The sequence below is a fragment of the Tachyglossus aculeatus genome, chromosome 2 (assembly GCF_015852505.1).
Source record: "Tachyglossus aculeatus isolate mTacAcu1 chromosome 2, mTacAcu1.pri, whole genome shotgun sequence".
Lineage (NCBI taxonomy): Eukaryota > Metazoa > Chordata > Mammalia > Monotremata > Tachyglossidae > Tachyglossus > Tachyglossus aculeatus.
Genome location: NC_052067.1, coordinates 90,527,172 through 90,543,365, shown reverse-complemented (window position 1 = coordinate 90,543,365; position 16,194 = coordinate 90,527,172). Strand labels below are relative to the sequence as shown.

Genomic DNA, 16,194 nt, shown 5'->3' with positions numbered 1-16,194 from the left:
AAGTGAGGAGGTGGTCAGACTCCTTCCAAAAGAATAGCCTAGATTTAGACAAACAGATTTTTGCAAAAGCATATCATGTCATGCCTGGTATACTGCACAGGATTCATTCAGTTGTATTTATTGAGCACTTACTGTGTGCAGAGCACTGTACTAAGCGCTTGTGATATCACACACATCTCTAAGTCCAATAATTCTTGAGGCCTGAAAGTGGCTTCCCTAGTGAAAATTGAGTGTCCAGTGCAGGGCTAGATGCCTTAGTTGCCAGAGTTCTAAAATCTGAACACAATAAACTTCAGCCAGCCTTCAAGCTGTCTTCTGGGGCCTTCTCTTTAGCTCCAGGCATCATTCTGTCATGAATGTTTCCTGGAAAAATATCAATACATTAGCCAGAGGCCCACTGGCTGGAGAGTCCCCAGCTGTCTCTACCTACTGAAGAGCTATTGGATAGAAAGTTTCTCCTTCTCTTTCTTTCCTTTTCCCTCTCTTTTCCTTCCCTCTCCTTCTTTTCCCACTTTCGTGGCCCAGGTGCCCTTTGACCAAAAGGTTGCACACATCTTCCAAATATTCCCAATCATTACACACCAAACTTTAATGTGAAACATAAATACATTCCAAAACATCAATCCCCTCAGGTCCTGTGATGTACAAACTGTCTCTCAGAAGAAGGCGGCTTCCTCTCCCTGTTCCCATAAACATTTCCCCACCCCCCTCCATTTATTTACAAAATTTCTTGGAATGAGGAGGAGCTACTTGCAGCTCCTGTGGCTGATTCAGGTGTTGGTTCCTCTAGGCACAGGATGCTGGTCAGTCAACCAGATGACCTCTCATTCTCAACCAATGCTTTCTGGGGTTCACTTTGCTGAGTCCCTGTCCAACTAAGCCCAGGGGAATTAGTTTTCTGTGGTGAAGTGATCTGCGGTCCCTGGGCTTAGCCTGGAAGACAGCTTTAATAATTACAAGGCATTTGTCCTTGGCTCAACAGGCTTTCTTTGAGTGCTGGTCTTGTCACGACTGATAGCAAATGGTCCATGATGCTTCGCAAAAGACTGGGCATGTCTGACCTCGGCATCTTGATTTTACAAAGGTGCTGGAATTTCTGTCACACACAATCAATCAAACTATGGTATTTACTGAGCACTTACTGCGTGCAGACCTCTGTACTAAGTAGTTAGAGGATTACAGTATAACAGAATTGGTAGACACGTTTCCAAGCCACAAGAAGCTTGAAGTCTAGAGGGAATCAACAGGAATCAAGGCTATAAAAACGTTAGTAATGTCATTTCTGGTTCATAACAATGTTCCATTGAGAAGCAGCGTGCCTCCGTGGAAAGAGCCCAGGCTTTGGAGTCAGACATCATGGGCTCAAATCCCGGCTCTGCCAATTGTCAGCTGTGTGACTTTTGGGCAAATCACTTCACTTCTCTGTGCCTCAGGTACCTCATCTGTAAAATGGGGTTTAAGATTGTGAGCCCCACGTGGGACAACCTGATCACCTTGTATTCCCCCAGTGCTTAGAACAGTGCTTGGCACAGTGTAAGCACTTAACAAATACCATCATTATTATTATTCCATCCAATTTAGGATTTTATCTCTCTGCCAGGGGAGCCTAAAAGGTAAGGGGAATTTTCCTCCAGACACCATCCTCTGGGTTCAGGATCCCTAACCTTCCCCTCTACATCTCTAACTTTGCCTCTAGTGATTCTGTACGAGCCCCTCATTCACGAATTTATCCAAATCCTCTGGGATCCGCTGATAATTTCAGAGGCACATTTCCTGTGATTCATTCATTCATTCAATCGTATTTATTGAGCACTTACTGTGTGCAGAGCACTGTACTAAGCGCCTGGGAAGTACAGTTGGCAACATATAGAGACAGTCCCTACCCAATAACGGGCTCAGTCTTGATACATTTACTACCCACTGGGTGAATAAGTATTTCCAATTGACCAATCAGTGGTATTTACTGAGGGCCTACTGAAAGAAAAGCAGGTCATTAAGCCCTTGGGAGAGTGCAGCAGAAGTACAGCCAAGAAGCTTATAATCTAATGGGGGAGACAGACAAAGAAAACTTATTTACAAACTGTGGGAGTAGGAAGAACAATTGAAGTAGTTGAATAAATAGTTAACTATACTCAGGTATATCTGTATGGGCTGGGAACAGGAATACAATATACAATGTTAAGAGTGTCTGTTGGGGTGGCATGACTTGGAGTGTTGTGAATTAATTGGAGAAAGCTTTCTAGAGGGATGACATTCCTTTTATATTGTTTTGACCCTACCACCTGCAAACAATATCGGGTGCCCTTGGTAGGTGTGGGATTTGGGGAACAACAATTCTGTGTTCGACCTTCATGATTTAATAAACTTCAAGCATGTCTCCTCTTAGGCTTCATCTTCAATCTCTACTCGTGGCTTTTTTTCCGCTTATTCTTTTATTTTAACCATGTGGGTTGACCTCATTTCTTCCTTTTTTGTATACGGTTTTCTGGTGGCAGTGGATGATTTCTCTTTTGAAAAGCAAATGATCTCAAATAAACTTTGATTTTGGTCATGTCAATTTTCTCAAAAGCCCTGGGATGCACAGTCAATGTTAATGGTCAAAGCACGATAATGACAATTATAATAGTAACAATAATAACAATAGCAATAATATTTCTTAAGTGCTTACTATGTGCAAGGCACTGTACTAAGCGCTGGGGTGGGTACAAGAAAATCAGATTGATCTCAGTCTCTGTCCCACATGGTGCTGACAGTCTTAATCCCAATTTGGCGGATGCGGTAACTGAGGCCCAGAGAAGTGAAGTGATTTGCCCAAGGTCACACAGCAGCCAAGTGGCAGAGCCGGGATCAGAACCTGGGTCCTTCTGACTCCCAGGATCATATTTTATCCACTAAACCATGCTGTTTCTCAATGATTTGCTTCCCACCTTCTCAGTCATTTGAACATATAAAAAATGGCCAAATAAATGCTGATGTGATCAAATATATCTGGGCGTTTGCTTACTAAGTCTTGCAGTATCTCTCATCTCAGAACTGTGGTGGCATCCATCCCATGTATACTATTTTACTCACTGATTGTCTCTTTTTTGACATCTGGCCCAGCCCTCAGGGAATCAACACAGGGTCGGGAGGTTACAACCTCCAACAACTAAACATGGATGATTATAAACCCTTATATGTTCCACGTGGTAATCGGTAGAGATTAACTCCTCACCAAGAGTGACTGTTCCAGGAAAAGCAGCTGGGTGGGCAGGGCAGCTTGAGTTTTCAGGACCAATTTGCAGTGGGTTTAAGAATAAACTCTTGCTGCCCAAGAGGATACAGTGCAAAAGAATTGGGCTCAGAACCTGCTGTCCTTAGTCAAAGCTAACTCATGAGGACTATTTATTCTGATGACTTGACACCTGTCCACATGTTTTGTTTCGTTGTCTGTCTTCCATTGTGAGCCCGTTGTTGGGTAGGGACCGTCTCTATACGTTGCCAACTGGTACTTCCCAAGCGCTTAGTACAGTGCTCCGCACACAGTAAGCGCTCAATAAATATGATTGAATGAATGAATGTAGAGGCTCAAGACAGAAATTAGAGACAGGTCTCCCCAACCAAGCTTTGAAAGAGCCAAAATAATAATGCAGAAAAAAAGGTGTGCAAATAAGCACCTGAGTTATAGCAACAATACAGCTAGCTATAGGTGGGGCATAACAGAAAGGCTGAGGTGGGTTCCATCACATTTCTTGATGATGAATTTCCCAGCAGACAATCTCACCATGGGAAGAATTGTTATTAACAGATGAATGTGATGTGCCGTCGTTTCTGTAAGCAAAGGAGCAAGTCCAGTAAGCTCAAGTGTACAACAGCAAGCTGAGGGCTGAAAGGAATGAAAAATATCTGAGATAGGAGTGTAAAGAAAGAAAAACCTACATCTCTTCTCATCTTGATAGGCGGTGGAAAGAAATGAAGTTTCCCCGGTACTCAAAACACAGCTATCACCTTGCTTAGTTTAACTTTGGATTTTGTCTTTCTCCCCCTGTTTCCTTAGTGCATCCTAACGTGAGCCAGGGTTGTCAAGGAGGATGTGCGACCTGCTCTGATTACAACGGGTGCTTGTCATGTAAGCCCCGACTCTTTTTCGTTCTGGAGAGGATTGGAATGAAGCAGATTGGTGTGTGTCTCTCTTCATGTCCAAGTGGATACTTTGGGACACGATATCCAGATATAAATAAGTGTACAAGTAAGTGCCCAGACCCAGCTGTGCTTGACTGTCACCTTCAGAGCCTTGTCATTCGTATGGCATCCAAGGTGCTTTGTTCATCCAATGAATGCTAAACCTTTACCTGATCCTGACCCTGTTATGATTCTCATAACTCTGTTGTACTTCCATGCACCCAGTAAGTACTCAATTAATACCACTGATCGATCACCACCACCCCCAACCCCATTTCCATACATGCCTTGGAAAGAAGAACCTTGGCTTGTTTTGTAAGCGGAGGAAACTGAATCATACTTGTGGATTCCTAAACTTCCCTTAGAAGCTTAAGAAAAATTCCCCTAGTTTGCCACAGGGATGGCAGTTACCCAGGGCAGTAACTCGCTGGCCTTAAGAGTTAAATACCGTGGAGTTGGGTTAGCTTCTAGAAGACTTGATGATGCAAAATAAAAAACAACTTGGGAAAATAGATTTTCATTCAAAATAAGCACAACGACCCGGCGGTATCATTCTGTTCTTTCTGGTAGCCTCCCGCAGTTCCAATCTGGAAAACAGAGACAAATTTATCTCCCTCTCGAGTGATGTTGTGAGAACCAGCGGATAAACTGACAAGTGTTGACTCTCTTCTAATGAAACGTCCTGTATGGCCTGTATTTTCCTAATCTTCCAGAACCCTCTATCTTGTACTACTCACATGCTCATCTTCAGAGAGAGAGAGTGCTAGCTCACAGAATTCAGCATGGTCATTTACCAAAGGCTGTGAAGAGTGTTTAGAGAGAAAGTGACTGTCGTGCAAAACAAATAACTGGGATGAAGTAGGGAAAGACAGGCTAGTTTAGGTTCAATAAGAATGGGCCACTTTCAGCCACTTCCAAGTCTTAAATCTTTACAAGAAAATCTTGTTCATTTTTAAGAAACCCTTTGCCTGTTTTCCACTCTCCAATCCATAGAGAGTCTACATTTCCAGACAGGTTGAAAGCTACTCATTTGCAAAACCCCCCAGTCAGTCAATAGTATTTATTGAGCGCTTACTGTGTTCAATGAACAATACTATTCACTTGGGAGAATATGATACAATAGAGGTGGTAGGCATGATCCCTGCCAACCTTTAAACTCCTCAAATTAAAACAAAGAGAGTTGTTAGCTAATAATAACTAGAGAGATGAAAAGTTGCAAAGGGACATGCACAGGCAGTGCTTGCTTTAAAGCCTTATTTTTTAAATAAGAAAAAACAAGTGCTTTCCAATTATAAACTTTATATTTCAAAGACTAAACAAAAAGGGCTTATTCCATTTGTCAAGTTTGGCTCTTGGGCAGCAAGTTGTGATAGTCGATGGAGCGTGATACCGGTTGGTTCTTCATGGGGCGGGTATAATTTTTTGCAACTTCTTCCAGAGGAAAAGTATTGCTTTTTAACTCTAATTCGCATGGGCCAATTCAACCCTTTGACTCTGAACCTATCCCATTATGGGTATGGGACATACCTGCTAGTTCTGTTGCATTGTACTCTCCCAAGCACTTAGTACAGTGCTCCGCACATAGTGAGCATTCAATAAATACCATCGATTAGTTGATTCTCCTGATTTCCCCTTGCAGTTGAAGCTGATAGTCTCCCAGGCCTTGACACTCCTTCCTCCACAGAGTCTCCCTCAGGAACACTAGTAACAACCCATCTGCATTATGGACAGGAGTCATTTTGTGTCTTTCCCAATGAGACCCAAGGTGTCTAGGCAGGCTCGTGGCAGGATGGGGTAAGTGGCGGGGGGGATGTCCATAACCACCAGAATCTTTGGGTCTCAGTTGCCAATTGGGCAGATGCTTTTCCCAGTTAATTAGAATCTTGCCATCTCAAGATGAAGAATCTCAACCAGACAGACTTCAGTTATCCCATGCCAGTGCAATAAAATAATCAATTGCAAAACCCCTTTTGCTGGGTTGAAAACCAAGTTGCTTCTGTTTGTACCAGTAGGAAACGTGATTTCTGCCCTTGGTTCTTCCCCAAAATGTTGATTCCCCCTGCCCCCAACCCACACCGCCATGCTAAAGGAAACAGAGTCAATAAAGTCAGAGTCTTTTTTCACGTATTTTCAATTCTCCATTTGGTATGTCCACGAAGTGCATGGGTAAGAGTTCAGGAACTTTCCCTTTTGATTTGACCATAAATTTTTCTAGAAAGGTGGTCGCTGAACCCTCCTTCTGTAGCACTCAAGATAAAACAATTACCCACGCACATTTATGTCTCCTGGCGTCTTCACAAAAATGTGGGTGTAGTCCGCATTAACCTAAATATTGTGAAAGGAGCAAAATAGGTTTATACACCTCAAGGCTTAGAGGTTGATGAGTTCTGTTCTTTTATTTTGTTACAAGATAAAAATTCCAATCCGTTCCACCTAGGGAAACAGAGCAGCTAGGAGTCAGAGAAGAAAAAAATACAACACATTTATATTCAAAGTCCACAGTACACAAAACATTTCAACCGATTTCTTTAAGTAACCAGCCTACTTGCCCTGCAGCCTTCTGTCAAGTTGAATTTAAGGGATGATCTACAGAAGTGGGGGCTGGCGGTCTAGGGAGGGTGATAAAGGCGAGATACATTGCTCCTCTCTCCTCTCGTCTTTCAGAATGCAAAGCGGAGTGTGAAACTTGTTTCACCAGAACCTTCTGCACAAAGTGTAAAAATGGATATTACATCCACATGGGGAAGTGCCTCGACAGCTGTCCAGAAGGACTGGAAACCAATAATCACACCATGGAGTGCACCAGCGTTGGTGAGCAGAACTTCCGAATGTTAGAAATGCACGGGTGGGGTAAGTTATTGAGGGACAGTTTCTGGCAGGAACTTTGTTTTGCCAAATCCGGGCAGCCCAATGCCCTCCTAGGGAAAACTATCTAACTGTTCATTTGCATCCACTCCACCTTTTAACGCAGTGCTCTGCACATAGTAAGCATACAATAAGTACATCTCCTCCAAGAGACCTTTCCCAGAAAAGCCCTCATTTCCTCTTCTCCCACCCCATTCTGCGTCACCCTTGTACTTGGCTTGGCTCCCTTTATTCACTGCACTCTCAGCACCATAATACTTATGTACATGTATGTAATTCATTTATTTATATTGTTGTCTGCCTCCCCTTCTAGACTATAAGCTAGCTGTGGGCAGGGACCATGTCTGCCAGCTCTATTTATATTGTACTCTCCCAAGTGCTCTGCACATAGTAAGTGCTCAAATAGAAGTCCCCCTTTTAGACTGTGAGTCCGTTATAGGGTGGGGACCATCTCTATATGCTGCCGACTTGTACTTCCCAAGCGCTTAAAACAGTACTCTGCACACAGTAAGCACTCAAAAAATATGACTGGCTGAATGAATGAATGAAATACAATTGATTGATTGACTAAGTACCATAATCAATTGATTGATTAATCAACCACAAGTTCTGAGTTTATTCCCACCCTTCAATCTGTTGGGATTTGCCGTGAATTTCTTATCTGGGTTCTTAGTTGTGTTTCATTCTTCTTAATTGTGGAGAGAGGATCACATTTCTTTTCAGGGCATTTCAGGAACTGGATCTATTTTACTTCCAGGATTCCAATCAATACTATACCTTTGTCTGCTTTCTAAAGCTTTCAAAAAAATATATATATTTTTTTCCAGGCAGTAACTTTAAGGTCCATTATCAGTTCTGAAAAAGAATCTCAATTTCAGCACCCGTTTGTACAAATGTATTCAATAATGAGAGCTACGGTACTGTTTTCGATCAAAAATAAAGAAAGGAGGGGTTTCCGGAGTACAGAGTTATATAATTTTTTTTTCCTGTTCATAGCAATATGGGATTTCTACTTCCCTTTGGTAAAAACGTCTTGAATTTGGATAGCACTGGTTAATATTACAAAGCGCTTTCACATCAGTGATCTCATTTTACCCTTGTAAATGTTTTTATGTTTGGCTGCCCTGTTAGAGCATAAGGTTGTTGTGGGCAGGGGACAGGACATGTCACTTTGTTATTCTGTATTTCCCAAGTGCCTAGTATAGAACACTACCTTTTAGGGGCACTCAGCAAATGCCACTAGTATGACTACTACTACAAAAACAACAACTCCGAGGGGTAGGGAGAGACAGGTTTTATCATTCCCATTTTACATTGGAAGGAACTGAGGCCCAGAGACTTGTCCATATGACTTGTCCAAGCTTACACGGCAGGCCAGCGGCAGACCTGGAATTAAAACCCAGGTCTCCTAACTCTCAGGCCCTCTCATAAGAATAATAATAATATGTGTAAAGCGTTTATTATGTGCCAGGCACTGTACTAAGCGCTGGGGTAGATACAAGCAAATCAAGTTGGATGCAGTCCCTGTCCCATGTGGCACTCAGAGTCTCAATCCCCATTTTTCAGATGAGGGAACTGAGACACAGAGAAGTAAAGTGACTTGTCCAAGGTCACACAGCAGACAGGTGGCAGAGCCGAGATTAGAACCCATGACCTTCTGACTCCTAGGCCCAGGCTGTATCCATTACACAGGCTGATGGACTTATCTAATCGGTCTCACTGCTTCCTTCTTCTTCCGATAGTGTTAGGGGAATGGAGGATGATGGACCACTGTATTTACCTCAGAAAACCCTCAAGGAGCCTGGATTTTTAGACTGTGAGCCGGGTAGGGTAGGGACTGTCTCTATGTATTGCCAATTTGTACTTCCCAAGTGCTTAGTACAGTGCTCTGCACATAGTAAGCGCTCAATAAATACGATTGATTGATTGATTACAAACCAGATCTCATCTCACACAAGAACAAGGGTCTTCCTGTAGGGTGGCAGAGAGAAAGAGAGAGAGAAAGAGCATTCCTATGAATTCTAGATCGGGCTCAACTGTCATCAGAGTTGAATTTGTGAATCGCCACTGGCAGCCACCAAGTAGCTATAGCTGGGTTGGGCCTGTATCACATGCAGGATTTAATTTGATTCCACGTCTTGGAAGCGTGTCCTTTGAGATGCTCAGATGGCCCTGGCCTTCATCTGGAAAGAGGGGAGTATTTCAGACTTCCTCAGCCTGACACGGAGGGAGGTGATTCCAGTGTTTGATTCACTGTAGCTTCGTGCTTTCCTGGACCCTCCATCCACCTACATGAGGGATCGCTGTCATTCCCGATTTCAGTAGGATTTTTCCTCTCCATTTTAAGCAACATGCAGCATGCTTGGTGAACCTTTTGGATACCACCCCAAAGAGATTGCCGCGGGTTCCTCCTCAAGATCCCGTGGCCCAAATCATGTGGCATATGACTTTGGGCAAACTCAATTCCTGAGGGAGAAGGACAATTGGACTTCTCAGTGGATGAAGACAGCAGATCCTGGCACACTGGGGTTAGACACCAGGGGAAAGTCCCTGGGCAGATCGCTCCAGAATTCCCTGGGTTCTAATCATGGCTCTGTCACTTTCATTCATTCAGTCGTATTTATTGAGCACTTGCTGTGTGCAGAGTACTGCACTAAGCATTTGGAAAGTAAAATTCAGAAATAGAGAGACAATCTCTGTCCACAACGGGCTTACAGTCTAGAAGGGGGCAGACAGGCATTGAAACAAGTGAACAGGCATCAATCTGCTGTGCGACCTTGGGCAAGTCATTTAGCTTCTCTGTGCCTCAGTTATCTCCTCTGTAAAATGGGGATTAAGATTATGAACCCCACGTGGGACAGGAACTGTGTCCAACCTGATGAGCTCAAATCAACCCCAGCACTTAGAACAGTACCTTGCACACAGGAAGCGCTTAACAAACAGGATTTAAAAAAAAGAAGAATCTGCATCAGGAAACTTAGGCTTAGCTCAAACAGAGAATCTCCAGTCAGTGTTTCTCCTGGTGGTCACCAGTGAGGGGGCCTTCTAGGAAGGTTGGGGCTGGGGTCCTGGATCCGGCCTTCTTCGAAGTTAGGAAAGATGATCAGAGTGGTTTCCTGGTTCAGTAAACGGGATAACTTGCAGAGACAATGTACCTCATGCTATGCTTTCAAGAGGGAGGGAGTTGAACTGCTGAAGGAAGGGACCCTTTAAATGATAATCTTCCTGCTGAGAAGAAGGACAGTCCAAAACAGGACTTGATTAAGAGAAGGTACTCCCCTCACATGGGCGTACCGGTGAGCAATCCACAGCCTCCGGGGTGAATCCTACCTGCCCAGCGAGTCCAAAGGCCCAGGTTTGGGGTTGGCCCAGAGGATGAGACAATGGTAGTCCTGGTTGTAATAACAAGTATTAAGCACTCACTGTGCAGAGTGCTGTACTAAGAACTGGGGAAAAAAAAATATAAAGAATATATCTGGGTCCGCATCTCGGTTACGGTATGAGCTGAATCAAATCCAGCACTTAGAACAGTGCTCAGTGCTTAGAACAGTGCTCGGCACATAGTAAATACTTAACAAATACCATACTTATTATTATTATTATAATCAATCAATTGTATTTATTGAGCGCTTACTGTGTGGAGAGCACTGTACTAAGCGTTTGGGAAGTACAAGTCGGCAACACATAGAGACAGTCCCTACCGAACAGTGGGCTCACAGTCTAGAAGTCTCACAGTCACAGTCTATTATTATAATTATTATTATTATTAAATCCCTGGATCCATATCTGAACTTCCAGTCCAGAGCAGGAGGTTTCTGCTGCCCTCCCGGTTTCCTCCAACCCCAGGTTATGAGGCTTCTCTGTTCACAAATTTCTATTTGAATCCAAGACATCAGGAGCAATGTCCTCTCTCCCCCGCCGCTGTTCCTCAAAGCTAGCCTCACCCAGGAGTCACAGAAACAATCAGCCACCAACCAGCGTGAAAGGTCAGGAATTGGCTCTGCTCAATTCTCTAGGGACTGGTGATATGACTGTATTTGGAATGCAGAGAAGCAGCGTGGCTCAGTGGAAAGAGCGCAGGCTGGGGGGGGGGTCAGAGGTCATGGGTTCGAATCCCGGCTCCGCCACTTGTCAGCTGTGTAACCTTGGGCAAGCCACTTAATTTCTCTGTGCCTTAGTTACCTCATCTGTAAAACGGGGATTAAGACTGTGAGCCCCATGTGGGACAACCTGATCACCTTGTATCCCCCCAGTGCTTAGAACAGTGCTTCACACATAGTAAGCGCTTAACAAATACCAACGTTATTATAAATTCCAAGCAAATAGACTCTCAGCCCCTCTCAGATCAGATGTCGTATTTGGGGGCTTCTTCATTTTGTTCAAAAGACCCTTGGTGGTGAGAAAAGAAGAAGAGGAAGATGGTACAGATTCCCTTAGCTGCCAAGGAGATCTGGTACTTTTCTCAAAGGAGTTCACTCACCTTCCCATAGTATGCCCAGGTCTAATCCCTACCTGTGCATTTTTCCTAGTTTTTAGTGCAATGCTCTGCACATAATAGTAATAATAATAATAATGATGGCATTTATTAAGCGCTTACTATGTGCAAAGCACTGTTCTAAGCACTGGTAGTAAATGCTTAGTAAACCCTATGACTACTGGTGTTTGACAATGATGTTGAAGGCACTACAGAAGGTGAACATGGCTCTACATTCACTCAATCATTAAATCTCTCTTTCCAGCCATTTCTTTTTATTTCCTTAATGACTTTAGATGTCTTCCAAGTGATTAAAAAATTCCCCAAAAATAGCAAAGGCAGGAAACTCGACTTAATAATAATAATTGTGGTATTTGTTTAGTACTTACTGTGTGTCAAGCATTGTACTAAGTGTTGGGGGTGATACAAGCAAATCAGGTTGTACATGGTCCTGCCCTACACGGGGCTCACAGTCTTAATCCCCATTTTACAGTTGAGATTACTGAGGAGTAGAGAAGTTAAGTGACTTTCCCATGGTCACACAATGGACAAGTGGTGGAGCCATAATTAGAACCCAGGTCCATCTGATTCCCAGGCCTGTGCTCTAGCCACTATGCAACACTGCTTCATAGTAAAATTTAAGAGGTGTCATCACTAAGGTTCACCTGTACTCGGAATGCTGTGTACAGTTCGGATCCTTACAGTACAGTACAGTGCTCTGCACACAGTAAGCGCTTAATAAATATGATTGATGATAAATACAATTGATGATCCTTGGTTCTTAGGAAGGAAATGACAGAGCTGGAGAAAGAAAAAATGCAACCTAGCCAACTGGGGACAATGGAGAAAGTTGAGAATACACTTAAAGGATTAGGGCTTTTCAGTCAGGAAAGATGCAAAGAGGGGACATGATGGTAATCTACAAAATGATAGAGGGAGTGAGCTGGGTGGATACGGAATAGTTGCTCTTCAAATCCCACAGTACCAAGATGAGGGGCAGGAAGTCAGGAGATGCCCACAAAGGGAATGCACCTTCAAACAGGCAGTTGTTAACTTGTAGAATTTGTTCCCATGCATAATTAGGCAGGCCCAAAGCAATCAGTGCTATTTATTGAGTACTTACTGCGTGCACAGCACTGTGCTAAATCCAAAACATTAGAGTTTGTAGATACAATCCCTGCCTTCAATGAGTTTATATTCTAGAGGGGAAAAAAATATTGGTATGTTCAAGGGGATTTGGAGAAATTCATGGAAAAGCAGTTCACAATGGGCTACTGGAGGGAAAGTCAGAGATGGAGAGGTGAACAGTTAGTAATCCTAGACGGTCCATCCCTAGCTATGAGAAGCCAGTGGAGGTAGGATTGTGAGCTGGGTGGACCCAATCAATCCATCAATCAGCAGTATTCATTGACTCCTTAATTCTTGCAGAGCACTGTACTAAGTGTTGGGAGAGTACAAAATAATTAGCAGACACGCTCTTTGCCATAATGAGCTTACAGTCTAGAGGGGCAGATAACCCAGTCACGGCAATGCTGACGGGCTTATCATCATCATCATCATCAATCATATTTATTGAGCGCTTACTGTGTGCAGAGCACTGTACTAAGCACTCGGGAAGTACAAATTGGCAACATATAGAGACAGTCCCTATTCAGATTCTCCTAGCAAGTAGCATTGATTGAAACCTGAGACAAGCCATTCACTGTACAACCTTACAGGAGAGGGAACAATGAACAGTACTCAGGTGACATTTGTGGTTTTCTTTATTTGCCATTGGCAATGCCCACCCTCATGGCCACAGTGGCCATGGCAATGGGCTGCGGACCTACCCCTAGCTGCCTCTGGTTTCTTTGGTCTCCAGCAACTGCAGCCCTGCCTCTAGAGTGAGGCCAGCCACCTCTACTCCTTCCTTTCCCTGTAGAAAGCCAAGGTGGTTATGAGTTAAAAACTGTGGCATCTGTTAAGCATTTATGATGTGTTAAGCACTGGGGGGAGGTACAAATAGCCAAATCAGATATAGTCCCTGTCCCAAAGTAGGAGGGAGAACTGGTATTGAATCCTCATTTTACAGGTGAGAAAAATGAGAGGTTAAGCGATTTGGCCAAGGTCACACAGCAGACAAGTGGAGGAACTGGGATTAGAACCTAGGTCCTCTGATTTCCAGGCCCATGCTCTTTCCACTAGTAGTAGGATTGACCTTTTAATAATAATAATAATGGCATTTGTTAAGTGATTACTATATGCAAAGCACTGTTCTAAGCACTGGGGAGGATACAAGGTGATCAGGTTGCCCCACGTGGGGCTCACAGTCTTAATCCCCATTTTACAGATGAGGGAACTGAGGCACAGAGAAGTGAAGTGACTTACCCAAAGTCACACAGCTGACAAGCGGCAGAGCAGGATTGGAACCCATGATCTCCTTCTGACTCCCAAGCCCGTGCTCTTTCTACCGAGCCACGCTGCTTCCCTGCTTCTGGTGCTTTAACTGTAGCTGCTGTCAGGTTTAGTGAATATTTGTGGTTTCCTCTCTTTCATGGAGATTTCTCTAACCAATCTCCATGGATTTCGAGGGACTACCTATTTATACGGCCAGAGAAGTTTGGATCCAAAATTGATGCACAGGCTGTAGAGAAAAGATCCTAATTACAATGATTATGGTATTTGTTATGCAGTTACTATGTGCCAAGCACTGTATTAAGCTCTGGGTACATTCAAAATAATCAGATTGGACACATTTCCTGTCCCAGATGGATTATGGACTGATGGAGATGGAGTTTTCCAAATGTTCCCTTTCATCAATAGGTTGCCACTCCTGTTGGGATGGCTGAATGGAAAGAAATAACTGATGCTTTTAGGCAGAGGGAACTTCCTCTAGGAGAAAGGCAGCAGTTCAAACAAGAAACCACCAGGATTTATTTAAATGCCAAGGCTCCTACAGACTCTAGGTGAGATTTCTAAACACAGTCACCCCACCTGAAGCTCCTTCCAGTCAAGGATGTGTGGGAACATGAGTACTAAAAGCTTGCAAATTGACACTCTATTCCTCCTCTCTTTCCTGCTCCATTCTCTCCCCTCTTTTGCGCTTTAATCATCCCACCCACTCTTGAGATACTTAAATGGCATGTGGACCGAGATTCTAGCTAGTATCAATAAATGATACTAGATAAATAAATAGATAGATAGATAGATAAATGATAAATGAAGTCACAACTTCTCTGGGCCTCAGTTACCTCATCTGTAAAATGGGGATTAATATTGTGAGCCCTACATGGGACAACCTGATCACCTTGTATCCTCCCCAGCGCTTAGAACAGTGCTTTGCACATAGTAAGCACTTAAATACCAAAATTATTTAGACTGTGAGCCCACTGTTGGGTAGGGACTGTCTCTATATGTTGCCAACTTGTACTTCCCAAGCGCTTAGTACAGTGCTCTGCACACAGTAAGCGTTCAAGAAATACGATTGATTGATTGATTGATAAATGATATATATTGAGCACCTCTTGAATGCAGCTCACAATACTAAGTGTTTGGGAGAATGAGAGAAGCAAAGCACATGTTCCCTGTCTCTCAAGGAGTTTACAAACTAATGGCAGAAATGGAATGAATTGTTGTGTATAACTCCTTTTTTAATGCTGTTTAAGTGCTTATTATGTGTCAAACACCGTTCCAAGCCCTGGGATAGGTACAAATTAAGAACCCACCTAGGCCATTAGCCAACCCTGCCTGTCTTTGTTGTTCATTGCAGTGCACTGTGAAGCTAGCGAGTGGAGCTCGTGGGGTCCTTGCATGAAGAAAGGGAAGACGTGTGGCTTCAAACGAGGGACTGAAACCCGAATCAGAGAAATCGTCCAACATCCTTCAGCCAAGGGCAGCCCGTGCCCTGCCGTGAGCGAAACAAGGAAGTGCACGGTGCAGAGGAAGAAGTGTCAGAAGGGAGAAAGAGGTACGGAGAGAACGTCCAAATGGGTTGTGTTGGTTTATAATCATAATTCTGCAATATACCATGCATTGGATGTACATCCTCCTGGCCCCTTCTTGGAGGGTTGTTGACCCTGTCACTGAAATACTGGCCTAGTGGACAGAGTAGAGCCTGGGAGTCTCTCTATATGTTGCCAACTCGGACTTCCCAAGCGCTTAGTACAGTGCTCTGCACACAGTAAGCGCTCAATAAATACAATTGAATGAGTGAATGAATCCATTCATTCGGTCATATCTTCTAGACTGTGAGCCCGCTGTTGGGTAGGGACCGTCTCTATATGTTGCCAACTTGTACTTCTCAAGCGTTTGGTACAGTGCTCTGCACACAGTAAGCGCTCAATAAATACAATTGAATGAATGAATCTATTAGAGAAGTAGCGTGGCTCAGTGGAAAGAGTCCGGGCTTTAGAGTCAGAGGTCAGGGGTTCAAATCCCAACTCCGCCAATGTCAGCTGTGTGACTTGGGGCAAGTCACTTCACTTCTCTGGGCCTCAGCTCCCTCATCTGGAAGGTGGGGATGAAGATTGGGAGCCCCACGTGGGACAATCTGATCACCTTGTATCCTCCCCGGCGCTTGGAACAGTGCTTTGCTCATAGTAAGCACTTAACAAACGCCATCATGTATATATACATGTTTTGTTTTGTTGTCTGTCTCCCCCTTCTAGACTGCGAGCCCGTTGTCGGGTAGGGACCGCATCTCTATCTGTTGCCTA

The 16,194-nt window shown here is 43.8% G+C and overlaps 1 protein-coding gene across 1 annotated transcript in view; it reads left to right on the top strand.

Annotated features, from left to right (window-relative positions):
* Positions 1 to 15,553, top strand: part of RSPO3 (R-spondin 3) — an 86,588-nt gene extending 71,035 nt beyond the window's left edge. Inside the window, exons 2-4 of the mRNA XM_038762523.1 lie at positions 4,037 to 4,228; positions 6,826 to 7,011; positions 15,249 to 15,553. Of these exons, the coding sequence (XP_038618451.1) occupies positions 4,037 to 4,228; positions 6,826 to 7,011; positions 15,249 to 15,553 (683 nt within the window). The remainder of the gene's footprint in view (positions 1 to 4,036; positions 4,229 to 6,825; positions 7,012 to 15,248) is intronic.
* Positions 15,554 to 16,194: the final 641 nt, after the last annotated feature.